This window comes from Notothenia rossii, assembly GCF_949606895.1.
Source record: "Notothenia rossii genome assembly, chromosome: 4".
Classification (NCBI taxonomy): domain Eukaryota; kingdom Metazoa; phylum Chordata; class Actinopteri; order Perciformes; family Nototheniidae; genus Notothenia; species Notothenia rossii.
Window position 1 is genome coordinate 92100796 of NC_136902.1, and position 27952 is coordinate 92128747.

The 27952-nt window shown below is 42.4% G+C and overlaps 2 protein-coding genes and 1 long non-coding RNA gene across 3 annotated transcripts in view; 2 read left to right on the top strand and 1 right to left on the bottom strand.

The window, feature by feature from the left end:
- Positions 1 to 27952, top strand: part of LOC307034972 (NACHT, LRR and PYD domains-containing protein 14-like) — a gene marked incomplete at its 3' end in the record, with an annotated part of 176748 nt that overhangs the window by 24580 nt on the left and 124216 nt on the right. The window lies entirely within an intron of this gene.
- Positions 467 to 1739, top strand: LOC307035448. Its single transcript, XR_013807110.1, has 2 exons — positions 467 to 836; positions 1250 to 1739. It is a non-coding gene; the product is annotated as an uncharacterized lncRNA (long non-coding RNA).
- On the bottom strand, positions 5555 to 27555 carry LOC307037593 (NACHT, LRR and PYD domains-containing protein 12-like). The gene is made up of 16 exons (XM_079678647.1): positions 27533 to 27555; positions 26969 to 27124; positions 25312 to 25511; positions 23094 to 24909; positions 22408 to 22581; positions 20869 to 21039; positions 19876 to 20046; positions 12813 to 12983; positions 12334 to 12377; positions 12173 to 12213; positions 11385 to 11443; positions 11105 to 11322; positions 9817 to 10076; positions 9135 to 9251; positions 8874 to 9015; positions 5555 to 6233 (listed from the first exon to the last, which is right to left on the bottom strand). Exons 2-16 carry the CDS (start codon positions 27091 to 27093, stop codon positions 5719 to 5721), a joined length of 4224 nt encoding a protein of 1407 aa, XP_079534773.1. The 5' UTR covers positions 27094 to 27124; positions 27533 to 27555; the 3' UTR covers positions 5555 to 5718.

Consider the following 27952-nt stretch of genomic DNA (forward strand, 5'->3'; position numbering starts at 1 on the left):
CATTCTTGCGCAGTGCAACTCAGGCAGCCGCCTGGACGTCAAATGTCCTATTTGGGTTGCCGTACGTAACTGTCCAATACAGTATGACCACCCGATTTTACGAAATGCGACCCAAATAGGACATCATAGAAATTCAAAAGCTAGGGAAGCTCTTTCAGATTTAGCAATAATCAGGGTTCATACACCTTTTCACCAATGATTTTCAATGAATTTTCCATGACTTCTCAATTACCTTTACCTAATTTTCCATGACCAAAAAAAAATGTATGACTGAAAATGGTTTATTTTAACATGGAACAGGAAAATAAGGTCTGCATATGAAACATTTTGTGCCTATCTAAAACAAATCAAATAGTAGGCTTACTAGCTTCTACACGCTAAAGCAACTGTAGTCAGGGATGCAAACTCATCAGGTATGAAAAAGGTGACAAGGATCCGAGGAATCGCGGCTTTAAAATTAGGAATAACAGGATTTTAGCAGTCAGAACAACTAAAGCAGCAGTGTCAATAATAACAGAAATGCCAAAGAGTCACATCTAATAGAAATATATAAAAGCATTTATTTTAAATTGTGTAGCAGTCAGTTTATAATTTTGGCAGCACTGTTGAGCATTTTGAAAATGTTTTTTCATGCCTATGTGCAAGGCTTAGTCTTTCTATCTTTATAGCCACTGGTGTAAAGTAACTAAGTTCATAAACTCAACAAGTACTATACGGTGGTACAGTTTTGAGATACTTGTACTTTATTAAGTATTTCAATGTTTTGCTAATTTGTAATTCTACTCCTCTACAATTCAGAGTTAAAAGGTGTACTTCTACTCCACTACAGTTCAGAGGTAAATGGTGTACTTCTACTCCACTACATGTATTTAATACCTTTAGTTACTTCACAGATCTGGATGAATGATGTGAAATATAATCAAGTGTTAAATCAGACTTTAGTTCCACCTGGAGTAAATCCACAAGCTACCCTGCCGTATACAAAGTCATTCAGACTAGCTGCACCTTTACCAGCTTTGAGAACACTTTCATGATCAATCATTATAAAACATATCATATATATTATTCTGAAATGGACCAATCTGCACAATGACTACTTTTACTGTCTCTACTTTCACTATATTTTGATGAGAATACTTTTCTACTTTTCTTTTTTTTTCTTTTTTTCAATAATTGTCCTATATTTGAAAAACACAGAGATTTGTTCTTTAATCAACTTTTTTTTAAATGAAATTTCCCTTTTTTCCAGGAATCTCAACAGAGAATGTTTTGGCTGGACTAAAACATTTGAGATTTGATGTAAAATGAAAGACATTCACAGTTAAGATGTTAATTATTAATGCCATAAATTATTGCCTACATTTAAAGTTTCTAATTTCTGCAGTTTGATAGTTAAATCAATTTCTCACTTATTATAAGAATGTAATGAACCCACTAAAAGGAGTTATTCTCAAATGATCTGGAACTCACGTTGTAATAACAATAGCTCATCTCTCTCGTTCCGATTCAAAACATTTAAAGTAAATTAAAGACTTTTCTTTTTAATTTGGCTTATAATTTGGGGCAATAGTAATTTGTTAGTAGTATCACTGTTCATGTTTTAAGATATAACTCTTTCTGTTTGTTTACACCTTGTTTTTAATTATTGTTCCTCATTTGTTATTGTCATTTTATGTCATACTCTGTAAAAGCACTTCAAGCATGAAAGGTGTTATATAAATAAAGTTTATTATTATTAATGTCGTCTGGTTTTTTGAGCGTTATTTTCTCTTCTTTGTGAAACGCCGCTGTGTCAAATGTCCTTCTTGGGTTGCCGTACATTGCCAAAATGGGTGCGCTCTTTGAGTCTCACACTCCGCTTCTCTCTGGGGGCTCTCTCCCTCTATTCACACCACTTTCCCCCAGCTTTCAAAGACTTATTCCTGGGTAGAAAAGCCATGTGCATCACCCTGGATCTCTGCATATGTGCCTGTGAGTCTGAGACCCTGCTGATTGATTGATTGATTGATTGATTGATTGATTGATTGATTGATTGATTGATTGATTGATTGAAAAGTTTATTAACAGCTTGTATATTGGGTACAGTACAGTACAGCTCAAAACATACAATTGTTAAGGGGATGCAGACCAGAGAATGACTTTCGTCTTGTTTACATCAGGGTCCCCCATTTCCAATTCATCATATCATTTAAGACATACAAGACATATTTGACATACAGATAGCTTATTTACAATTTACATACAGGTGTTTTTTTTACATACAGTTGGCTTACTTACACATTTCATTTTAGTAATATGGTTCCCTAACACAATGCACATAGTCTTGAGCTCACTGGGGTCTGGGGTCCTGCATATGCATTAATCAGGCGTTTTAACACTTTTTTCCATGAACATGATTTTTATTCACTATCATTGGGCTAAATTAATCAAATTCCGGGTTACTCGGAGCACAATTGTAACCTTTACTATTTAAATGTATTTGTATTATATATTTTTGGGCAATAAAAGTGACATTTCTGGGTGACTTTGTCAGTTTATGGAACTTAGCCCACAAATCCTGGAGGTTCCAGGCCAAATTTGGGAGCTCATAGGCGGCCTGCCATGAGCCCCCACCCGTGGAAAGAAGAAAAAAGTGAAAAAAACGGTCAATTATATCTTAAAATAATCAAAGATGAAGTTTAAAAATATTCTCGAAATAATTACTCAGTGCCAACTGAGAAGGGGCTCAAAAAAGCTCCTTCCGGCCGAAGCCCCGGACACTTTTCCACTTCTCCGTTGCAACTTACAACGGAGAGGGGAAACCAAGCTTCCCCTTCTCCGTCAAAAAAAATGTATTCATCCATTTCAGACTACTGTCTGCACGAAATCGGAAACCCGGTTTTTGAGAGGACTCAGTAAAAAAAAAACGGGTGTCTGATTTCATGGAGGAATGTATCCGCTCCATGTGCACTCTGGCTCTGATACATTTGTTGCCTGGAGACCCCCCAGCCTGGTTCTTACCAAACTTTAAGTTTGCAAACTGGTCTCTGGACAAATGTAAGGGGAGTTTGAGGGGACTCTACCTGCATTATGAGACACTATTTTGGGATACATTTTCTCACTTTCACTCCTTTTCTATGGATCTCCAAAAAGTGAACTCAGACTTTTTCTGACTGTGGAGGAATGCAAGGGGGAGTTGACAGGGGACTGATGCACTATTTTTGGATACTTTTTTTCATTTTCAGCCCTTTTCCATGGATGAATTGAAACTTATTTTTTTTACATTTTGGTCAATTTGACCCAGTTCTGGTAACCACATTGCCTGGAGGATAGGACCAAGATATGACAGACTCTCTGGCCGCCTCACAAGTCACTATTGTCGGACACTTTCTTTGTTTTAACCCGGTTCTAGCACTCTTTCCTCCTTTGACCATAAAACATGTTTCCTGCTGGGGTACTGCCTGGTTCCGGGGAACCCCCAACCCTCTCATGGTTGGGGCACCATGAATTGATGCATCAGACCCAATGTTGTTGGTGTGGAGGTGGGACAATTTAACCCGGTCGTATACCATGCATTAAAGCATTGGACCCATTGTTGCAATCACCGGTTACGCTAACGCATATAAACGGAGAAACAAATCCTGGAGGTTCCAGGCAGAATTTGGGTACTCATAGGCGGCTCATAGGTGGCCTGCCATGAAGGGAAACCAAGCTTCCCCTTCTCCATCAAAAAAAATGTATTCATCCATTTCAGACTACTGTCTGCACGAAATCGGAAACCCGGTTTTTGAGAGGACTCAGTAAAAAAAAAACGGGTGTCTGATTTCATGGAGGAATGTATCCGCTCCATGTGCACTCTGGCTCTGATACATTTGTTGCCTGGAGACCCCCCAGCCTGGTTCTTACCAAACTTTAAGTTTTTGAACTGGTCTCTGGAGGAATGTAAGGGGAGTTTGAGGGGACTCTACACGCATTATGAGGCACTATTTACAGATACATTTGTATCACTTTTAGCCCTTTTTTATGGTTCTCCAAAAAGTTAACTCAGACTTTTTCTGACTCTGGAGGAATGTAAGAGAATAGCAAAGCTTTCCAAATGCACATGAAATAAGTATTTAACTTCAATCTTTGAGTGGTTTGTTACTAATCTGCTCATACTGTATTAATAACGTGAACGACAATATAACCTTCAAATCTTGAATCTTTGAATGGAAATATAATCTGTGAAAAAAATATCATTTATCAATTTGTCTTTTTTTATTTTCATTGGAAGCACATTCCACCTGTGTAGAGACAGCTGTCGACTTATTGGAGGACTGCAGAAGTCTGTGTCTGTTTGTGTGTGTGTGTGTGTGTGTGTGTGTGTGTGTGTGTGTGTGTGTGTGTGTGTGTGTGTGTGTGTGTGTGTGTGTGTGTGTGTGTATGTGTGTGTGTGTGTGTGTGTGTGTGTGTGTGTGTGTGTGTGTGTGTGTGTGTGTGTGTGTGTGTGTGTGTGTGTGTGTGTGTGTGTGGATTGGAAAGGGTGTACCATCATCAGCAGTACGGGATGCTGGACCGTTTCTCTTCACCTTCTACACTGCAGACTTCACCCACAACACTGAAACACCTGCAGAAGTTCTCTGAAAACTCCCCTGTGGGAACTTCAGTCTCATGCTTTGAATGTTATGAAGACCAAGGAGCGGCATTTTGCCGACAACTGTAAACAGGGAGAGAGTGAAGAGAGAGAGAGAGAGAGGTTCCAGGTTGTTGTGTTTAGAATATTCAGGAGAATATTTGTCATTGTCATTGTCCAATGAATATGTGTCCACTCATTTGTTGATAAGAGTATTAAAAACGTATAAAAAACGAGCGATTCATTTGTGATGAATCGCGATTAACTATGGACAATCATGCCAATAATCGTGATAAAATATTTGAATCGACTGACAGACCTAATTATTATTATTATCTGTCCAGGGATTACCGATTAAAAATAAACCCACCGCCAAAAAAGGAGCAGAGAGAGAGGAGAGAGAAGAGAGAGATAGAAAAGAGAGAAGAGAGAAAGAGATATTTGCGAGTTGCATAAGAACTGGTAAGATAGCAGGGTTTCCCACACATAGACTTTATTTGGGCGGGCCGCCCAGGTATATTAACGGCCGCCAAAGTATAATTCGCGAGCCATTTAGGTTTAATTATTTCAATCTGTCCGCGAGCGCGACGGCATCTGCGATCCCTCGCTATCGCGTGAAGGGTCTGCTTTATGCGTTCCGCACAGTAACCCAGCTGCGAGGCACGGGCGAACAGTTCATGGGCGTGCTCACTAGCGCACCTACCCCCCCCCCCCCCCCCCCTGTTCATAAAGTAAAGTACCCCTCAAAAGGTCCAGTTTATTTCATCTTAAGGATGCGCACCAAGCAACATCTCCAGGTGCTCCTTTGCGAACCAGGGCAAAAAAGTTATATGCACCCCTGATTATATTTGAGTTTTATCACCACAATTGCTCCATGGTGTATATATATATGTATATATATATATATATATATATATATATATATATATACATATATATATATATATATATACACCAAAGGAAGGCCAATACGGGTAGCTGCTCTCAGGAGGGAGTCCAGGAGAAAAGAGAGAAGGAAAGTGGCCTTCGCTCAGAATCTGTGTTACCTTCAAGGACAAGGGGAAACATGTTCAGGTAACAAACAGAGGACTAGAGTTCAACTGTCAAACACTCCACAAGGTTTAGCCTCAGCTCAAGTTGAGCTCTCTGTAAAGATACGGGTCCAGCTCTCGGAGAGCATTGATCAGAACCCTGCTGGCTGCAGCTCCTTTATTTCGCACCGCGTCCACCACCTCTCTTGCTCCGTCATTTTGGGGTTTGGTTATGGCTGACGTCATTTCAGATTCACTGATCACTTCAGACTCAAAGAGTTTATCCAGAAGGTTGTTCAGGACAGTTGGAGTCACTCTTTGAATGAACTCTGTCCGAACTGAGAGCAGCCTCTGGTCTGCAGGGACTCTGCTCTCTGCTGAGACTCTGCTCTCTGCTGGGACTCTGCTCTCTGCTGGGACTCTGCTCTCTGCTGAGACTCTGCTCTCTGCTGGGACTCTGCTCTCTGCTGGGACTCTGCTCTCTGCTGGGACTCTGCTCTCTGCTGAGAATCTGCTCTCTGCTGGGACTCTGCTCTCTGCTGGGACTCTGCTCTCTGCTGGGACTCTGCTCTCTGCTGGGACATGTCTCTGGGATAATTCATTCCTTGGACCTGGTAGATAAACAGGAAAAATACTTTTGTTAACCAACAATCAATTAAACAGATGTCTTACAAATATAAGTAACTCGACATTCCCAGAGGTGGATTTCTGTTCACTTAAAGTTATAATATGTAGCATTTCCTCATTCAAATATATCAAAACTCCAGAGCAAGGGAGCACCTAACCCCCAACTGCTCACTGGCGCCGGCTAGACTGGCTACCTCCGCTCTGACTTCTCAACTGCATGTGTCTGTGTGCATATAACTGTGTGTGTATTTGTGTATGTGCATGATGTAAAAAGTGTGTACTGTGTGTACTGTACGTACCTATATAAAAAAAATGGTGTGTGTGTACGACAGAGTGTACACATCCTCTCGGGGGATTAATAAAGGTCCGTCTTCTACACCTGTATTATTTATACTTGGTTGAGTTGTGTACATAGATTATCCCAAATGGTTCAGAGAGATGTGTCATGTTAAAGGTAACAGTACTGTAGGAGCCATTTCCTTAGATTATAGTATCTTATCTTTTTAGAGTGTAACCTGAGATTCTGTGGTGTATATTAGGCATGGGCGGTGTCGTTTTTTTCATACCGTCATACCTTGCTGACATCATACCGTGGTATACGGTATATGTCGGTATCAGTCCCAATTTAAGGGGTAATTTCTCCCCCCAAAATTTTTTTTACTCACTATATCAACAGCCAGCCCAACCAAAAATATTTTCCACCAGCCGCCACTGACGGTATGACTTGGGTTGACTTGAGTGAGGTGGCGTTCGGCGGCAAATAGATGTTTCGAACGGTATATTATATGTTCGGTGTAAAATGCAGCCCGAGCCGGTAGACGCTCGCAAAGTGCCGCGACGTGCGCGCAAGTGCAAAACAAGGGCTGCCGGCTCGCCTCGTCTCCAATGTCCGTTGTTGCATTTAAACAGAGGATTGGCTCCTTTCACATCCAATATATGCTCAACACGCCTTTTCTCCTCAGATTCTCTTTCATCACTTTTCATTTAACACATTCTAAACGCTGTAATCAATACTCTAAAAAATACTTCTCGGCTGGTTTGGTTTCCGGTCATTCCGGATGTTGTCACATGCTACTCTCGTCTGTAAACAATAATGTATTCAAATAAACTTTACCTTCATTTAATATTCAGCATGGTAGTATCTCGACATCTATAGTTGTAGTGTTAAATCAGTAGGCTTCGGTTTGCACCACTCCATATCATTTCGCTACTAAATTCACCTCTTTAGGAAATCGTATATTGGCCACATGCTACATGCGTAGATGAAGGATTTTCAGAATAAAAGCTTAACTGCTTGTGCACAAGAATTTCTGGTTTTTCAGTATAAAAGAGCATTAAAACTGACGGCATGTTTAAACTACATGTCCCCATTAAAACATTGATTTTCATTTCTAACACTTATTGAATAAAGTTTGCTATATTCACTAACTAGTTTGGCAATATTATTCCGTGCATGTGTTAAAAACCTTATTTCCATTTGATTCATTGGATTACTCGCGTGAATGTTTAGCACGTAAATGCTTTCGTTTTTAAAACCGTCCGACCTCGACTACAAAACCATCAACCAGTTGCATAGGATTAAAAAATGTCAACACTCACTCACCCCGTCTTAAACATTCCCAAAGAAGTGCCTCTGTCTCTCGTTGTGCTGGATGAAGTCACTGGCGACGAGTAAACCCAAAATAGTCCCAAGCAGGCGCAGAGGCATTTTTCTTTTTTACTAGTTGTCCGAGTTCGGGGCCGGCAAATGCTGCCGCCATCTTGCTCAGCTCAGCTCTGTGCTGAGCTCTGAGAGCGGGAAAGACGGACTGCCCTCCCCTGCCCTCTGCTGGCGCGTGCTGTGCATTACAAACAATGTCGTCCCTGTCAAAACTCCGTGTACGTGTAATAGAATGAAACGCATCTATGATTTGGCGCACAGTCTGTGACGTCACGGTATTGAAAACCATACCGACGGTATTTCGAAATACCCTGGTATACCGTAATACCGTCATACCGCCCAAGCCTAGTGTATATTATTTATTTATGATTTGAGTGCGTTACTCTGCAGGTCGAGATGCTGCAGCATAAAAGGAGAGGTGCTGCAGCCTACTGGTGCGGCTGACTGAAGCAAACAGTTTTTAGACCTTGCTGGTTGGGAGCGTCACAGCTTGGTTCTTTATTGTGCTTTAGCATTGAAATATCAGTCAAATAGTTTGTTTAAAAACGTTTATTTCTTTTTGCCTTTTTTGGAAATAAACTATCTTACTTTTCAATCGCATCTGGACATTTATATTTTTTCTCTCAAACTACAAGCGTCTATTCGTCGGTCAGCCCCACGAGTGAGGCACAAACAAAGGACAAACAACAAATGGATATCGTGGTCACTACAAGTACGTTCATCATGGTCTCCTGTAATGCCTTAATCCATTTAAGCATGAGAAGCTGAAGACTACAACTCCCATGATGCCACGCTGTTTCACCACCACACCACACTAGTTATTACTATAGTTTTAGAACATTACAGGTTGTGTGTTTAATGTCGTAACGATGCGTTGCCATGGAGCCTTAATAGAGAAGGCTATGAGATGGAGCTTTAGAGTTATCAGTCTATCACTGGGTCTGAGCTCAGGTGGAGTCTTTACCTTCCAGTGACAGGAGATAATTCCAGACTACGTTTCCACCTTGGTCCTTGAGCTTCAAATCCACTCTCTCTGTGCTCGTCGTCAGGGAAACTTGAAATGTCGGATCGTAATCTGGTCCAAAACTTGATACAAATGTTTTACTCTGAAAACCAGAAGCAGAAGTTAAACGTTTATCTGTTTCTTTCCTGATTGTGGATCCACATGCAGATACATGTGTGTTAATGATCATTGTGTTCCTTTAGAGGAGTATCAGTGACTCACCTGAGGCTGAATGAAGAAGCCCTCAGGTTCACAGTGCACACTGTAACCTTTGTACAGTTCCAGCTCACAGTCGGTGGAGATTGGGATGTTCTCAGCACGTCTGTGTTGATCAGCAACCTTCAGTAACAGAGTAACTTTAGTTATGCTCAGAGACAACTTTATTTAAAGATCACATTAAAAAACAACAAACGTTGACAGACCTGCTCCACAAAGTGATGAGATACACAATCAATCACAACATAATTATAAGTATGTATTGCCTTTGTAAAGGAATATTACAAATAGATTATTTTAATTCTTTGAGATTAGCTATTGAATAAGCTATTCCAACGTTAACCAAAACACAAACCGTCTGTGTCAGTTATAAAACACAAAAGGCTGCTGCCCAAGCTGTAACATGTGGCTGGTAGGGATGAGATCACGTTGTCTTGGCAGTGATTCATCTCAGCAGGTCTTTCAGTTCTGTGTGATGTGTTTAACATTCATGCCATCAGTTTCCTCAGACAGAAAGACATGCTGAGAGAGAATCATACAAAACCACAAAGAGCGATCTGAAGATTTACAGTTCAGATAGATCTTATCCTTCTCCCAGCACGAGAAGGTTTGAGAAGAGGAGCAGTGTGTGAGGAAACAGCTGTGGTTTAAACCAGTGTTTAGTCTGATGGTGAGCACATGGCCTTACCTCCTTCTTAGGGACGTTTTTCTGCAGCAGATGTACATCCAGTGTTTGCTCCTCTCTGACCGGGGGTCGTAGGAACACCAGAATCTTGCCCTCTACCCGCAGAAGCAGATACCTTTTAAGAAGATCCCAGACCAGGCCAAAGAGAGAGAGGTGAGGCACCTTCACCACCACGTGAGTGCGTGTGACCTCCAGCGGCTCCAAGATGCTCAGGCCTTCATCAGTGATGTGGACGACAGACAACAGGCCGTCCAGGAGCAGCGCTGTGGAGCAAAGAGCTGGTCATCTGTTGCATTGCTGCTGAAACAGCTTCATCATATTCAATGTCACACCACTTTAGTTCAGAGCTAATGTTCATCAAATGTCATTCACTTTGGAGCCTCACTAGGATGTACCAGTTTATATCCTTCACCTTTTACTCTAATGGTTCATTATTGTTCCGCCCCCTGTGCTCTTTCTGGATGTGAGCATTTGCTGTTATGCATAAACTTTATTAATTATTTTTTATTCACCAGACTGCTGAAATGTTTGTAATCTGCTGCCAGAACAGCTTGACTGTGTCCGGTCTCATGTCTGAGTGATTCTCTAGATGTGTGAAGAGTTTTCTAAAGCTTTTAGGGCGTAGGGAGTCTAACTTATAAATGTTGTTGTCTGTTGTTTTGTTTTGTCCATGGTTCAGCCAGACTGCCAATGTAAAGAGCAGAAAGAGCAACAGATGAATAACAAAGTAAGAATTCATCAAACTGCTAGCTTAGCATCAACACAATAAAAGGCCACTCTGAAACGTGCATTTTTGCTTTATTGGGGGGGTCTGGGGGGGTTTAACCCTAACCCTAACCCTGGGTGACATGTTAGGGTTAGGGTTAAACCCGACTGGTTTTCGGACCCCCCCAGACCCCCCCAATAAAGCAAAACTGCACGTTTCAGAGTGGCCTTTTATTGTGGCCAGCCTAAGGCACACCTGTATAATAATCATGCTGTCTAATCAGCATCTTGATATGCCACACCTGTGAGGTGGGATGGATTATCTCGGCAAAGGAGAAGTGCTCACTATCACAGATTTTTTCAGATTTGTGAACAATATTTGAGAGAAATGGTTATTTTGTGTACGTAGAAAATGTTTTAGATCTTTGAGTTCATCTCATGAAAAATGGGAGCAAAGAAAAGTGTTGCATTTATATTTTTGTTCAGTGTAGTTTAATAAAGCTGCTTTATAACTCTTGAACACTAGTGAATAGTATAAAGTGCTAATCATTATATAAGTGTATTTGTTAACACTAGATGTCTTTACCATCCTCTGTCTCACTGTGTGGCAGGTGGAGCTGGCAGACGGCAGCTTCATCAGAACTCTTCACCTCGAACAGCGGCCCTGCTGCCTGCTTGCCAGCTGATTGGAGGCGGCTCTCCTCCCAAGGGACCGTCCTGTACAGAAGCTCCGCCTCCTGAGCCATGACGAACACCAGGCCAGTCGAAGCACACTGGAACTCACCTGGACCAGGACACCTGAACCTGTAGACACACAGGGGACAGGTTACTACACCAAGCCTTCACTGGCCTGTGTTCTGACTGACAGGTGTTCATCCAGCTGGAGTCTGACCTGGAGGAGGGTTTGTTGAAAGATCTGAAACACCTGATGATTACAGGAACATCACTGAAGATGTGTCCACATGCATCAGAATGTGTGTGGAAACACATTTTTATTAAATTAACAAAATCTCTAGTCCAGCGAGGATCTAGACTGGTACAAGAAAACAATCCTTCCTACACACAGAGGCATTATTTTATTTACGTCTGTTGGAAAGAGATTGGATGCAATACCTCAAGGTGAAAGACATGAAATCAAACACAATGAAATTAATATATATTTTTCATGTGTTTAAAATAATGTTTGGTCATGTTATAGGATTACCTGTATGGAGACTCAGTTGTGTGCTCAGGTGAGAAGGATTCAGGAGCCTGGAACAAACAAAGTTAGTTATTTTAATATAAATCAAGTTAAGTTCTAGCTTCATGAAACCAAACCACAATTCCACAACATATTCAGACCAATTGGAAATATGCTAATGAGTCTGGATCATCTGAGTTCATCGTCAATTACAAACGGGATATTAACGGGTTAGCATGTCACAGCACTACCAGCCAATCACAGAACAGAATTAGCAGCAAATCATAGCATAGTATTACCAGCCAATCACAGCACAGTAGTACCAGCCAATCACAGCACATTGGGGCGGGATATTGTTTAGGTTTCTAGATAAATTGCGAGCGTTAGTGCATTTAACTTGACAGCCCTAATAATTATATGTCATTCAGTGGTGAAAAAAATATACTTCACTCTGTTCAACTGCTCCTCTCTCACCTTTCTGTCTGTCTTCACTTCCTGCTCCACATCGGAGTCACCTGATGGAGAGAGGTGGGGACAGAGAAAAATAATAATAATTATTGTACTATAAATATATTTTAAAATCAGATTTAGTGTACAATAGTTTGATGAATGGAGGATATGGTTTCAGTACTCACAGGTCTTCTGGATCTTGGCTCTGATCGTTTCATCATGTCTGATCCTGAAGGGATGAACACAATCCAACAATTTTGGATAAAGTTTAAAATAAGTGTTTTTTCTTTGAGTCAGCTTCAGAGTCCTGACTGATCTCATGCTTTACATCCCATCATATCTTCTCTGCAAACACTACGACTGACTGCCACAGCTCTCAGCTGCATCACAGGAAGTAACTGCTCATTAGGCTAGAAACTAAAAACATGACAGGAAACAAAACAGAAAACCTTTGCCACTCTTCTGTAAAATCATATATGTCTTTTAGAAAGTTGCTAACTAACTAAATGTGGATTTGCATTTTCAGCTTACAATAGTTGATGGAAGAATGAAAGAACCTGCAGTCAGTGGGAAACATCACTGATCTGTTGAGATTCCCCAGAGAGAGAAACACCTCCCTGTGTTTGATACAATACTGCTGAACCAGCAGAGACCCCGTACTGACCTGAGAGTCTCCAGTCTGCAGTCTTGACTCTCCAGAAGATCTCTCAGCAGCTTCACTCCTGAATGCTGCAGAGTGTTGAGACTCAGGTCCAGATCTCTCAGATGGATGTTGGACTTCAGAGCTGAGGCCAGAGCAGAACAGCTGATCTCTGACAAGCTGCAGCTCCTCAGACTGAATAAAGAACACATGATGAGGATAAAAATCAGTTTATAATCCAATCAGATGTTCAGGTTTATTAAGTGTAGCTCAACATTCCTGTTTCCTAATCAATGAGCTTTTCCCTGAATTGCAGTGACTGTCTTTCTGTTATTGTGGATCATCATAATATCAGCCTTCTGTTCATTATCTGTGAAAACATTGAAATCAATGGGAAGCAAGAAAAACATGTATGCTTCAGAGATCAATGTGAAACTAATATTAGTTCAATCAGGAGAGACGTGATGTATGGAATACATGTTTATTATCGGGTCACATTATATAAATGAAACATAATGATGACAGATATAACAAGTGAATGAAATGGTGTTTGGCGATTAGGCCCAGGTTTTGTAGGATGTCATTCGGGAAGGGAAGAACCGTTTCCAATGAACCCCCCCGGGTCTAGACACTGGTGGTGGTGATAAGTGGTTAGGTCCAGTTGGAAGGGAGAAGGTTGAGCTTGGCCCTGAGTTGGAAGCAGGAGGCGAAGGGGTGGAGGAGGGTTGCGCGTTGACACCTGGAAGACAGCTGATGGAAAAGGGGAGAGCATATATAGAGGGATTAACAGGTGCGATGATTAGGCTTGTGAACGGAGGGAAGTGATATGTTAGCTGAGGAGTGGCGCTCCCTATCATTTAGTGAAGGGAGCGAGTATTGCCATGACGTGCAATACAAAGTGATAGGTCTTCCTGCCTGAACTTGCGCTGAGCTTCATTTCAATCAGGAGAGACGTGATGTATGGAATACATGTTTATTATCGGGTCACATTATATAAATGAAACATAATGATGACAGTTATAACAAGTGAATGAAATGGTGTTTGGCGATTACGCCCAGGTTTTGTAGGATGTCATTCGGGAAGGGAAGAACCGTTTCCGATGAAACCCCCAAAAGAAGTGAAAGTATGAAGTACTGAATGTGATGAAATCTTACCTTGTGGGATGCAGTGAAAATCTATGGATGAAATGAGAGGTTAATACATGTGGGGATTTAGACGTGCTGATGCCTCCTAGGCATCCTCCCTGGACGTACAGGGCTTCCTGGACGTACAGGGCATCCTGGACATACAGGGCATCCCGGACATACGGGGCGTCCCGGACATACGGGGCTTTCCGGACGTACGGGGCATCCCGGACGTACGGGGCATCCTGGACGTACAGGGCGTCCTGGACATACAGGGCTTCCCGGACGTACGGGGCATCCCGGACGTACGGGGCATCCCGGACGAACGGGGCATCCTGGACGTACAGGGCATCCCGGACGTACGGGGCAGCCTGACTTCGCAGGGACACATTTTATACAGACCCGAAGGTTACAACCTGGACGTACAGGGTTAGACATGCAAGGATAAACATGAGCCGCGGGGCGAATATACGTGCTGACATGCTAAGAACCACCACCAGTTATATGCATACGTACCAATTTGAAGGTTGGAGAGACCTTTGGATAGCCAGCACGGCACTGGGTTTCGGACGAATGTAGGATGAGAAGCGTTTTTTGTCGGGAAGAGGAACAATTACCTTGATTGCGGCAGGTTTGCTGCACCTATCCTGAACGAGCCCTGAAATGCTCTTAAGACACCACCACCAGTTATATGCATGTTTAACAGAGGTAAGCTTGAGAGATCGTGGATAGCCGGCACGAGCCGATGCCTGGCGAAGAGGGAGATGTAGACAATGTAATGCGGCTGTTAGCTTGAGTACAATGATGCATGAATATCATACCCTGCTTAACATAAGCCATGTGAGCATGAAACCAAATATATGAGTGCAATATGAGCAGCATGAAATAATATTTGCTTAGGTAAATGCTGAGACATGACCCATGATATAGGCAGGGCTCAACGCTAACTTTTAAAAGTGGTTGCCAGGCTGGCAACCAGGCATCCGCTTTTGGTTGCCAACTGAAAATACGGTTGCCCTTTTTTTTTTGATACCTTATATTTTAAATAATTAAGATGCTAAACAGTTATACATCAACTTAATAATGAACATGTGACACAAGAATTTTCAAATGCTTTACAATAAGTAATTAACGCACTTATTTGAACCTAAGTGGTAGTAAACTTGTCCACCCTCAATTGCTGGTATACAAAATACCAGTAGTGCTGCTGTTGTTCTGTCTTCATAGATCCCTCACAAATGAATTGAGCAAGTCACCGGTTTCTTGATCATCCGTTGTCTCCCTTTCAAATGTGGGTTTTCTTGACCTTTGTGCTGACCCCCACCATAGACCCGTTGGCCCTTCAGCATTGAAGTCTTGGATTGGCCAGACTAATACATTTCTAATGTTAAATAAATGAAAACCATTCATAGTTAAACATTTGATATTAATTATTGATGCTGTAAATTACCTTTAATATGTCTAACTATATTTAAAATGTGTTACCTTTTTATAGAAGTGATCATAATTTAATGCAACCATTTTCTATGGTAAAGTTTCGTTTTGCACTTTTATTTTGGTAGTAATAAGATCGGGACTCTTATTTTGAAGGAACTTTTACCGGAAGTGAATGGAAAACATTCCTCTTTGTTTTTCGTTCGGGTTTTACCTTACGCTCCATCAGTTGAATCACTTTGAACATTCATTGGAGAAGTTGAGGTGTTGGCTGAACTTTTTATCACACAGTCAAGCAACTTATTTTTTGCTTCGCCATTTTGTTGTAAAACAAACACACGGCGCACCGCGCACGCGAGTAAACGTGCATCGCTTTCTGGCTCCGTAATCACGCCAATGCACGTGCAATTTAAGTATCAGGTTCCGACTGGTCACAACAATCAAATATCACTCTTAAAAATGAATATGAACATTTATCTATTTTGGGGTGCACGTTTTGCTGTCCTTATTTCTTATGTTAAAAACTGGTTGCCACTGATGGCAACCAAAGTCCAAGAAGTGGTTGACATTTTTCAAATGGTTGCCAATGGCAACCTGGCAACCGTTACTGTCGAGCCCTGGTATAGGACTAGCTTAATTAGCAGTTTAATTACGCCACGGTGAGACGTAGATGCTGATGTGCTGGTTGGGTGATTAGACTGTCTTCTATCCTCTTACATGAGCTTCTCTTTCTCCCTGAAAGAAACCCCCCAAAACCACGGATGGGCAGCATCCGTGGCTGTGTTGAAGCTTGAGACAGCGGTACTTACTGAGCATTGTGACGGGTAGTAGTTACCCGAACTGCATAACTCCATGCTGTAACGCGTTACACCCGTTACGTATTGCGCCGAGGCTTCGGAGCGTGTGTCGAGTAATCCCCGAATCTTTTTGTGAAGCATGTATCGAGGCTTGTATCGTTTCGGGCCAGTGACGTCATCGATGACGAACGAACCTCGCTGCCTGTCGATACCACGTGAAAGCTTCGGGAAGCGATTCGGATCATTTGAACCGTTGAGCCACAACGCTCATAATACCCATGGATGTATAACAAGAACCATGTTACCCCTCCTGTACCCGGGTCCGCTGGTGACACGATGGAATTAAAAGAGCTCAGACCCTCACTTATATAGAGGTCGGAAAATGTCATAAGTATAAATAGATACAAGCATAAATAAATGTAGGAATAAAACATGAATAAATAAATGAATAAATGCAGATTAGATATATCCAGTGTTTTTGGGTAGATCCAGCGTGTGGGCTGTGGCTCGCTGGAAAGCAGCCGACCCACGACCGCAGGGTTTGCTTATAGAAGCTACAGCTAAATGAGATAATGCAGTTTATAAATGTATTCCTGATATGGTTTAGCCTTCTCAGGCTACAACGTGGTTAAGTTTATGAATAATATTAAGGAATACGAATCCCTCTTTGCAATGTTTACTAGCCTCCTATAGGCTTTTCAATCACACTCGTTCAACTGGAATGAAAACAATATTGTTAACATGAAAATAGGATTTTATGTCCGTTGTTTAGAGTTATTCTAAGGCTTTACTCATTGGGAACTCGGTATGAGATAGAGCGCAACTGTTGAGATTTCCAATTTGCCTGTTTTACACGCTTTGACCAACAGGGGGTTTATGTTCAAATGAAGCCCATGATGAAGCCTCATGAGATGAACCCTTTGCGAACCAATTGGCTGGAAAGCTTCAAAGCTTCATAAGGCTTCATCTCGCCATCACTACCTGCTTGCCACCTAAGACGCAGTTAGAGACCAGTACTGCTACTGAGCCGGAAGGAGAAGTAGCTTCGATGAGATGTAGCTTGAGCCCTGCCTGCCTGCAAGAGGGGTTGTGGTTGAAGCCGGAAGTGGGAGAAGCTTCGCAAGCGATGAGGGCCCGTTCCGCGTGAAGGCCGGAAGCGCCGCATTTGAGCGGCCCTGATGCCAGTGATGCCCTCTTGAGAGACTGAAGGCGTGTGTCAATTGTTTGCCTGAAGTAGCCCATTTCCATTAAGCCGGAGGAACTTCCGTGGAGCTCAGTATCCTTGTCTTTTTCTTCCGCATCCGGGTTTGCGGGGTGGCCGGCTAGAACCGCTAGCCGACTGGGGAACGCCCCCTGTAGCTTAATCCGCAAGACTGCGGAGCTGATGAATAAATACCCGGAGCTGGGACGAAGCCCTGCTGCTGCTTGCGCGTTGACACCTGGAAGACAGCTGATGGAAAAGGGGAGAGCATATATAGAGGGATTAACAGGTGCGATGATTAGGCTTGTGAACGGAGGGAAGTGATAGGTTAGCTGAGGAGTGGCGCTCCCTATCATTTAGTGAAGGGAGCGAGTATTGCCATGACGCGCAATACAAAGTGATAGGTCTTCCTGCCTGAACTTGCGCTGAGCTTCATTTCAGATGAACTTCTTTATTCAGATGTGACCATTTACTAAAGACAACTTACATTTACTTTAACAACTAGCAGTGGATATCTAACATATATATTTTAAGAAACATTCAACTTTTATGATTGCAGACTAAATGTAGTACAAGAAAAATAAGAATATGAACAAAAGGACTGTGGCAGTGGGGTGTGGTTAGAGCGCAGGCTGCTGGAGGGATGGGGCTGGCTCCAGACAGCTGGACAAGGATCAGGTAACCAGGTGAAGAGTAAAGCATGTCAGTAACCTGGTTCTTGTCTCTTGGTCTGGGTCCTGGGGGCAGAAGGACTCGCCCCAAGAAAGCCTGTCACTGGCAGCAGTGTTCTGTCTGTTTCCTAAAGTATGGATGTATTGTTTGCAAGCTGTGGCCAGTCAATAAAGCTTTCTTTTAGGCAAGCCTTCCTCTCCTTCTGTCCTTTTTAACTGGGTGAGCAGGAAAACCCTCACAACGACATAGACAAATGTATGGTTGTTCAAGCATTAGGTTCAATGTTAATGAAACACATGAGATCTCCAGCAGTAACAGAGAGTCAGTGAACTGACCTGAGAGTCTCCAGTCTGCAGTCTGGACTCTCCAGAAGATCTCTCAGCAGCTCCACTCCTGAATCCTGCAGAGCGTTGAGACTCAGGTCCAGAACTCTCAGATGGATGTTGGACTTCAGAGCTGAAGCCAGAGCAGAACAGCTGATATCTGACAAACTGCAGCTCTCCAGTCTGAATAAAGAGAACAAGATGTAACTTTAGAAAACAATGTTCCTGTTTGAAATAACTCCAGGTTTAATAATCTGCTCAGAGATGAAGAAGGTCAGAAAGTGGAAACTCCAAACAGGTTAAAAACTGTAAGATACAGAAAGAGGGAAAGAGCTCTCATTCATATTAAAGACAACGTGCTTCTACTTCAATAAAACGAGGAGACTTCACATCTGAGACTCTGCTCCATCTACACTAAATCATGATGTGCAGCCAGACAAATACAAACCACAGAAACTGATTCAACTCAAGATCACAATGTTTACAAAGATCACAATTCAGGATGAATTTTAAATGTGAAGAAAAACATCCAGAATATGTATTTTAGGAACAGTGGAGTCATCAAATCACAGCATCTTCAGAGTGAACTATTCAGTCAGTATCAGCATCATGTAGCTTCAGGAACATGTTGGAAACAGCAACCACTGAACATACTTGTTAGTGTTGGATCGTTTTAATATAACTATTTCATTATTGTATTTGATATCATTAGTTAAAATCATGATGGAGAATACAAGATGAATTTCAGCTGTTTAAAAGGTTCAGAGTGAATTCTGCAGTGAAGGTTTTTTGTTGTTATATTTAAATGTAAAGATCAACATTATTATTATTAATGCTAGAGTTGCATAATGCCGCATGATTGCCAGTATGGCTGCGGCTAATTTTGGTTTATTTCATTTTTCAGTTATTCTGTGCTTTTGCCCCCACTTATTGTGTTTTCCCTGTGTTCCTGTTTCAGTTACTGAGAGCTGAAGGTGATGGTGTTGGTGTCCGAGGTGGTGGCTTCCCCCGGGTTTTTGGATATTTTCTCCGTGTGATTGTGTGAGTGTGGAACACGTGTGACCGGGGTGACTTAAGTTTGTTTTTGCGGGATCCCTCCACTCATTCGTTGACCCTCTCCCCCACTGGTAAGCCTCAGCCCCCTTGTTAGTTTTCCTTTTTGGATATAGCCCTGTGTGAGTGTTTTTAAATTGTATTTTTACTATTCTACACAAATAGACTGTTCTATTTTTGATAGTTGAACCACGTCTCTTGTTCCATGAGTAACCAAACCTCTGTGTCCTAGTGACTTAAAACTTGTTATATTTCCCTGGGTGAATTCCCGGGGTGGCGTTGTCGGACTTAGTGGTTTAACCAAACTACTGTTAAATCAATATATTTATTTTGCGGCCGCTGCCACAAACTGGCATTATGCAACTCTAGCGTTAAGAGGCTCAGTGAGGATCAGAGTGATATCAGCCTGATGTCTGCAGCTCAGAGTCAACACAACTCTCACATATTCATCTCAGCACACAAGTTCAAGATGGAGAACTGACCTGAGAGTCTCCAGTCTGCAGTCTGGACTCTCCAGAAGACCTCTCAGCAGCTCCACTCCTGAATCCTGCAGATCGTTGAGACTCAGGTCCAGATCTCTCAGATGGATGTTGGACTTCAGAGCTGAGGCCAGAGCAGAACAGCTGATCTCTGACAACCTGCAGTTCCTCAGACTGAATAAAGAAAACATGATGAGGATAAAAATCAGTTTATAATCCAATCAGATGTTCAGGTTTATTAAGTGTAGCTCAACATTCCTGTCTCCTAATCAATGAGCTTTTCCCTGAATTACAGTGACTGTCTTTCTGTTATTGTGGATCATCATAATATCAGCCTTCTGTTCATTATCTGTGAAAACATTGAAATCAATGGGAAGCAAGAAAAACATGTATGCTTCAGAGATCAATGTGAAACTAATATTAGTTCAGATGAACTTCTTTATTCAGATGTGACCATTTACTAAAGACAACACACATTTACTTGAACAACTAGCAGTGGATATCTAACATATATATTTTAAGAAACAGTCAACTTTTATGATTGCAGACTAAATGTAGTACAAGAAAAATAAAAATATGAACAAAGCGACTGTGGCAGTTGGGTGTGGTTAGAGCGCCGGCTGCTGGAGGGATGGGGCTGGCTCCAGACAGCTGGACAAGGATCAGGTAACCAGGTGAACAGTAAAGCATGTCAGTAACCTGGCTCTTGTCTCTTGGTCTGGGTCCTGGGGGCAGAAGGACTTGCCCCAAGAAAGCCTGTCACTGGCAGCAGTGTTCTGTCTGTTTCCTAAAGTATGGATGTATTGTTTGCAAGCTGTGGCCAGTCAGTAAAGCTTTCTTTTAGGCAAGCCTTCCTCTCCTTCTGTCCTTTTTAACTGGGTGAGCAGGAAAACCCTCACAACGACATACACAAATGTATGGTTGTTCAAGCATTAGGTTCAACTGTTAATGAAACACATGAGATCTCCAGCAGTAACAGAGAGTCAGTGAACTGACCTGAGAGTCTCCAGTCTGCAGTCTGGACTCTCCAGAAGATCTCTCAGCAGCTCCACTCCTGAATCCTGCAGATCGTTGTGACTCAGGTTCAGAACTCTCAGATGGATGTTGGACTTCAGAGCTGAGGCCAGAGCAGAACAGCTGATCTCTGACAAACTGCAGCTCTCCAGTCTGAATAAAGAGAACATGATGTAACTTTAGAAAACAATGTTCCTGTTTGAAATAACTCCAGGTTTAATAATCTGCTCAGAGCTGAAGAAGGTCAGAAAGTGGAAACTCCAAACAGGTTAAAAACTGTAAGATACAGAAAGAGGGAAAGAGCTCTCATTCATATTAGAGACAACGTGCTTCTACTTCAATAAAACGAGGAGACTTCACATCTGAAACTCTGCTCCATCTCCACTAACTCATGATGTGCAGCCAGACAAATACAAACCACAGAAACTGATTCAACTCAAGATCACAACGTTTACAAAGATCACAATTCAGGATGAATTTTAAATGTGAAGAAAAACCTCCAGAATATGTATTTTAGGAACAGTGGAGTCATCAAATCACAGCATCTTCAGAGTGAACTATTCAGTCAGTATCAGCATCATGTAGCTTCAGGAACATGTTGGAAACAGCAACCACTGAACATACTTGTTAGTGTTGGATCGTTTTAATATAACTATTTAATTATTGTATTTGATATCATTCGTTAAAATCATGATGGAGAATACAAGATGAATTTCAGCTGTTTAAAAGGTTCAGAGTGAATTCTGCACTGAAGGTTTTTTGTTGTTATATTTAAATGTAAAGATCAACATTGCATTATGCAACTCTAGCATTAAGAGGCTCAGTGAGGATCAGAGTGATATCAGCCGGATGTCTGCAGCTCAGAGTCAACACAACTCTCACATATTCATCTCAGCACACAAGTTCAAGATGGAGAACTGACCTGAGAGTCTCCAGTCTGCAGTCTGGACTCTCCAGAAGATCTCTCAGCAGCTCCACTCCTGAAACCTGCAGATCGTTGAGACTCAGGTCCAGATCTCTCAGATGGATGTTGGACTTCAGAGCTGAGATCAGAGCAGAACAGCTGATCTCTGACAACCTGCAGCCCGTCAGTCTGAATAAAGAAAACATGATGTAACTTTAGAAAACAATGTTCCTGTTTGAAATAACTCAATGTTTAATAATCTGATCAGAGCTGAACAATGTTTTAACGTCAGCAATGATGTAGAAACAAATCCCTGATCATCTGGAAGTCTCTGCAGCAGTTTCTCTCATCAGATGTTTAACAACTCCTTCATCTCCCTCACAGCTCATCAGTACTGACAGCATCTCCACTGACTCATGGAGCACAGAGTGAGTCTGTGGAAGCTCAAACACTCTCCCTCACACATTCACCTTCTCTGATCTTTGTTATTCTTAAAGTTTGGATTCCATTTCCATTTGGAAACACAGAAACAAATAAAAGCATTAAAATGTCTTCAGGCAAATTCTGAAAATCATAAACACAAACAGATCTGTATGAACTGCAGTCAGTGAACTGACCTGAGACCCTCCAGTCTGCAGTTTGGACTCTTTAGTCCAGAACTCAGCAGCTCCACTCCTGAGTCCTGCAGATCGTTGTGACTCAGGTCCAGCTCTCTCAGATGGGAGGGGTCAGACTTCAGAGCTGAGGCCACGACTTCAAATTCAGTCTCTGAGAATCCACAGCTAGTAAGTCTATAATGACACATATATCACAACTTGTGTTAGTATAAAAACAGAGGAAACATTTATTTAACTTACTGAATTGGAAATGGAACAAGTTTTAACATATTATGTCGATTTACTTTAATAATAGAGTTTTGTTTATTCATTGTCAGCCTGTCAGACATTATTTTAAACTCTTAAGCATTGTGGTAAAAACAGATCTGATTTCATGTTTAAGAAACTGCAATGATATATTAATAACTGCTTTCACCGATAACTGTAAATACTGCTGTATGTTGTGATCACATGCTGCTCTGAGAAAACCTCTAAAGTCCTTCATTTGTTTGACATGTCGCCTCCATCACTCAAAATAATGTGAAGAAAAGAAAAAAATGTTAAAATGTCACAATATATAAATAGAATAACTGGATCATTTCATTTTGCTCTCAAAGTATTTAACATCAAACATTTTATAATGTTTATTTGAAGAAATAAACTTCTGATCCACATCAATTTATGAAGCTAATCACATCTGGACTTACTCAGCCTTCCTGCAGTTCCTCACAGCTGGAATCAGTCTCCGTCGTCCCTCCTTTGATGTTTGGTACTTCTTCAGGTCCAACTCATTCAGAACCTCCTCTGACATCTGCAGCATGTAGGCCAGAGCAGAGCAGTGGATCTCAGAGAGTTCTTTCTCTGATCTGTTCTCTGACTTCAGGAACTCTGTGATCTCCTGATGTACTGAGTGGTCCTTCATCTCTGACAGACAGTGGAAGATGTTGATCATCCTGTCAGGAGAGATTTTATAACTTCTCATCTCCTTCAGGTTGTTGATGGCTCTCTGGATGACTTCTGGACGGTTGTTTGTGCGACCCAGCAGGCCTCCTAACAGTCTCTGGTTGGACTCCAGAGAGAGGCCGTGGAGAAAGCGGACAAACAGGTCCAGGTGGCCATTTTCACTTCTGAGGGATTTCTCCATGGCTCCGTCCAGGAAGACATCCAGGGATGGGTAATCCTGATCACTGTTATCACTGTTCTCATAGGGCCAGTCTCCCTGCAGGAAGTCCTTCAGTACCTCTGTGTCTCTGTTGGTGTAACAGTGGAACATGTAGACTGCAGCCAGAAACTCCTGAATGCTCAGATGAACAAAGCAGTAGACTGTTTTCTGGAAGATCACACTCTCTCTTTTGAAGATCTCTGTACAAACTCCTGAGTGCACCAAGGCCTCGGTGACACCAAGACCACAGCGCTGCAGGTCTTCTTTGTAGAACATGATGTCTCCTTTCTCCAGATGTTCAAACGCCAGCCTCCCCAGCTTCAGAAGAAGCTCCCTGTCAGCCTCCGTCAGCTGCTGTGGACTCGTCTCATGTCCCTCTTCATACTTCTGCTTCTTCCTCTTGGTCTGGACCAGCAGGAAGTGTGAGTACATGTCAGTGAGGGTCTGGGGCAGCTCTCCTCTCTGGTCTGTAGTCAACATGTGGTCCAGAACTGCAGCAGTGATCCAGCAGAAGACTGGGATCAGACACATGATGTGGAGGCTCCTGGAGCTCTTGATGTGAGAGATGATTCTGCTGGACAGGTCTTCATCACTCCATCTCCTCCTGAAGTACTCCTCCTTCTGGGCGTCAGTGAAGCCTCGTACTTCTGTCACCCTGTCCACACACTCAGGAGGGATCTGATTGGCCGCTGCAGGTCTGGAAGTTATCCAGACGAGAGCCGAGGGAAGCAGCTTCCCCCTGATGAGGTTTGTCAGCAGCACGTTGACTGAGGACTGCTGAGAGACATCAGACACAACCTCATTGTTTCTGAAGTCCAGAGAAAGTCTGCTTTCATCCAGGCCGTCAAAGATGAGCAGCACTTTACAGACAGCCAGCTGCTCTGCTGTGAGCTTCTGTAAGGTTGGATGGAAAACATGGAACAGCCTGAGAAGACTGTACTGCTCACCTTTGATCAGGTTCAGCTCCCTGAAGGAGAGCGGGATCACCAGACTGACATCTTGGTTTCCCAAACCCTCGGCCCAGTCCAGAGTGAACTTCTGCACTGAGAAGGTTTTTCCAACTCCAGCGACTCCGTTGGTCAGGACCGCTCTGATTAGAGTCTGTTGGTCAGGTGAGGCTTTAAAGATGTCCTGGCACTTGATTGGAGTGTCATGGAGGGTCTCTTTCTTGGAAGCTGTCTCCAGCTGCCTCACCTCATGTTGGGTATTAACTTCTTCACTCTGGCCTTGTGTGATGTAGAGCTCAGTGAAGATGCTGTTGAGGAGGGTTTCACTTTGATCAGTTCCTTCAGTCAGACGTTCACATCTCCTCCTCAGACTGAGCCTATGTTCATCTAAAACCTCCTGCAGACCACTATCTGCTGGAACAGAAGGAAACATGAGAGAATCAGGAAAATGCTTTTGAGAATCTGAACAGTCAGGGTTTTAAATGACATGATTTTTATAAAACATTTTAATGTCTATACTTTACAACACAGAACATCCTGGACATGGAGACTCCAGAAGGAACCACAAAGACTAGCTGCCAGATATTTATACTCTCATACGTAAATGTTATATAAGTGCTGGGCTAATGTAGTAATGTCTGAGTAAGACAGAAAGCGTTTTTTAGGGAAACACTGCTGTCCCACGTGAAATATTTGTGTACACACTTTAAAAGCAAAGCCTTGAAGAAGGGATCAGATGATACAGTGTTTCTATAGAAGAGCAGACACCCAGCACCCACACAGCGGTAAAGAGGCTGCACGTGTTCGGCCTCTTACTTTGTAAAATGCTCCATCTTTCTCCACACTGAGGACAGCAGGAGTCTCCTGATGGAGGAAGCTGCTCCCAGTATGAGGCGATGCACTGTCTGCAGAACCAGTGTCCACAGCTGGTAGAGACTGGATCCTTCAGGACGTCCTGACACAGAGCACAGCTGGACAGCTGCTCCTCCACAGGAACAGGACTCTTCCTCTTCCCTCTGTGGAGATGAACACATCCTTTACAGCACTTTACATTAGAGGAGCTGATTCTCACCAAAGGTACAACAAGGTGGCAAATTCTACTTTCATATTTAAAATAAAGTCTGTATCTCTAGATGATTGTTCATCCTGGTAAGGCAGATAGAGGTTAGTTCTTCATATCATTAGGAAACCACACAGCTTTGTGTCTGGATTCATAACATCAGCTGAATTCATCTGGAACACTTTAGCACTTTGAACCCAATTTATATTGAATTTGCTGTGAATACATTTCAATAAACAAATGGAAAGGATACCAAGATAACAACGTAATGATATTGATTTGAGTTAATGCTTCGTCAGGTCTGTCTGCAACACAACGAGCAAAACAATTTAAAATGTTTGTTTTCTGAATGCGATTGGTTTCATTGAAGCTAGGCTAACATAGGCTAGGCTAAGTGGTTCTCAAACTTTTTCTGTCAGGCGCCCCCTTTTGGAGAAAAGGAAGAGATCTAAGGATACATCTCTCAACACCCGTATGAAACAGAACTGTTAACAGATTTTCTATTTCTTTATGGATATTTTACAAATCACCCTTTTAAACTTTATTCTTTTTTTACTGTCATATAGTATTTCATACCTGCTTTTCATGTATTCTCTTATTTTTTTAGAACTATAATGATCCTATAAACGTGTGTCTTAGAAATAATTGTTCACATTAATTGTGGCCAAAATGTTTGAGACCCGGCCACTAGCTCGCTAGCACCAGAAGCTAACAACAACGATCTCCGGTACCGGTGCGCTCTCTCTCTCGCACGCACACACACACACACACACACACACACACACACACACACACACACACCCCCACACACACACACACACACACACACACACACACACACACACACACACACACACACACACACACACACACACACACACACACACACACACACACACACACACACACACACACACACACACACAACATGGCTCGTTCCACACACACACAGAGCAGAGCTTGAATGAAACACAGAGACCCAGACGTACTTGTACTGTACTATATCATATTATTTTCAAATCAATACTTCTTTTTTTTCAAAACCATTTTTCCTCCTGGTCTCTCGCGCCCCCCCTGAGAAACTAGGCTAACATTGTAGCTGATCCATCAGCACTCAAAATAACTCCATCCAGTCATTAGAACAGCAGCTATTATATTGTTAGCACCACAGACAGTCTCTGGTTTATACAGGTACATGAATAACCCTGATTTAATATGAGGTGCTGTAGAGCTCTGGCTGCTGATGTTCCCTCTTCTGATTTATCTCAGCATGTCAGTGACGACAGGAGCAGAATCTCAACACTGTTTTTGTATCAGAGCGTCACAAACTTTACACTCAAGTTGTAACTTTTCAAGTTGTGTGAATACACGGGGATATGAATTTCACAGGTTACAGTAGAAACAGACTCTTACTTCCTGTCTGAGGGTCCGGGTTCATCTCTGAAGTCTGGAGGTTCATCTTTAGACCGGTCACTCTTCAGAGACAGACAGCTGGGGACTGGAGATGTGTCCTCTTCGTCTTCTTTAAAATCACTCATCTTCTCCAGTCTGAGAGACAAACCAGTAACACTGCACACACACACACACACACACACACACACACACACACACACACACACACACACACACACACACACACACACACACACACACACACACACACACACACACACACACACACACACACACACACACACACACACACACACACACACACACACACCCATCATGATGACAAACTTGGGTCAGACTTCAGGCAGGCTGCTCTCCATGTTGACTGCGCTGGGCTGTTACATGTTATGTAACTCTGATGAATCAGAAACCAGGAAATGGATAAAAAAGTTCACAACATTTGAAGATGTCACTTTCGACTGCAGGAAATAAATATATTTTAATTTACAGATTATTTTCTGACATACAGTATAACAGAGTAAATGATTAATGTGTTGAAAAGCAGATCCTGGTGTTAACACTCACCCTGTTTTTCTCCTCCTGCTCTGTCGAAGTGTAAAATGGAGTCTGGCAGTCGGACTTCCTATTTTCCCTTCAACGTCCTTCCCTGTCTGTAGCTCCTCCCTCTGTTTCAAAACCAGCCTCATCAAGTGGACAGGTACAAACAGGGATTATTTCCAATTGCTCTCACAGTAAGACAGCTCCAAAAACATGTATAAGAAAGTTAGAAAATAGACAAGCAGCTAAAAACAAGCAACTCAAAATTATAATACCAAAAAGTGCAAACAAATCAACTTGTGAGGTTGTTTTGGGTACTCTAGTGTTAACTGTGCAATATATCCCTGCAATCGAGGTGGATGACGCCGTCATCTACCTGCTGCAGAGGTCCCTCTCCCACCTGGAGAAGGCTGGGGGCTCTGTGAGGATCATGTTCTTTGATTTCTC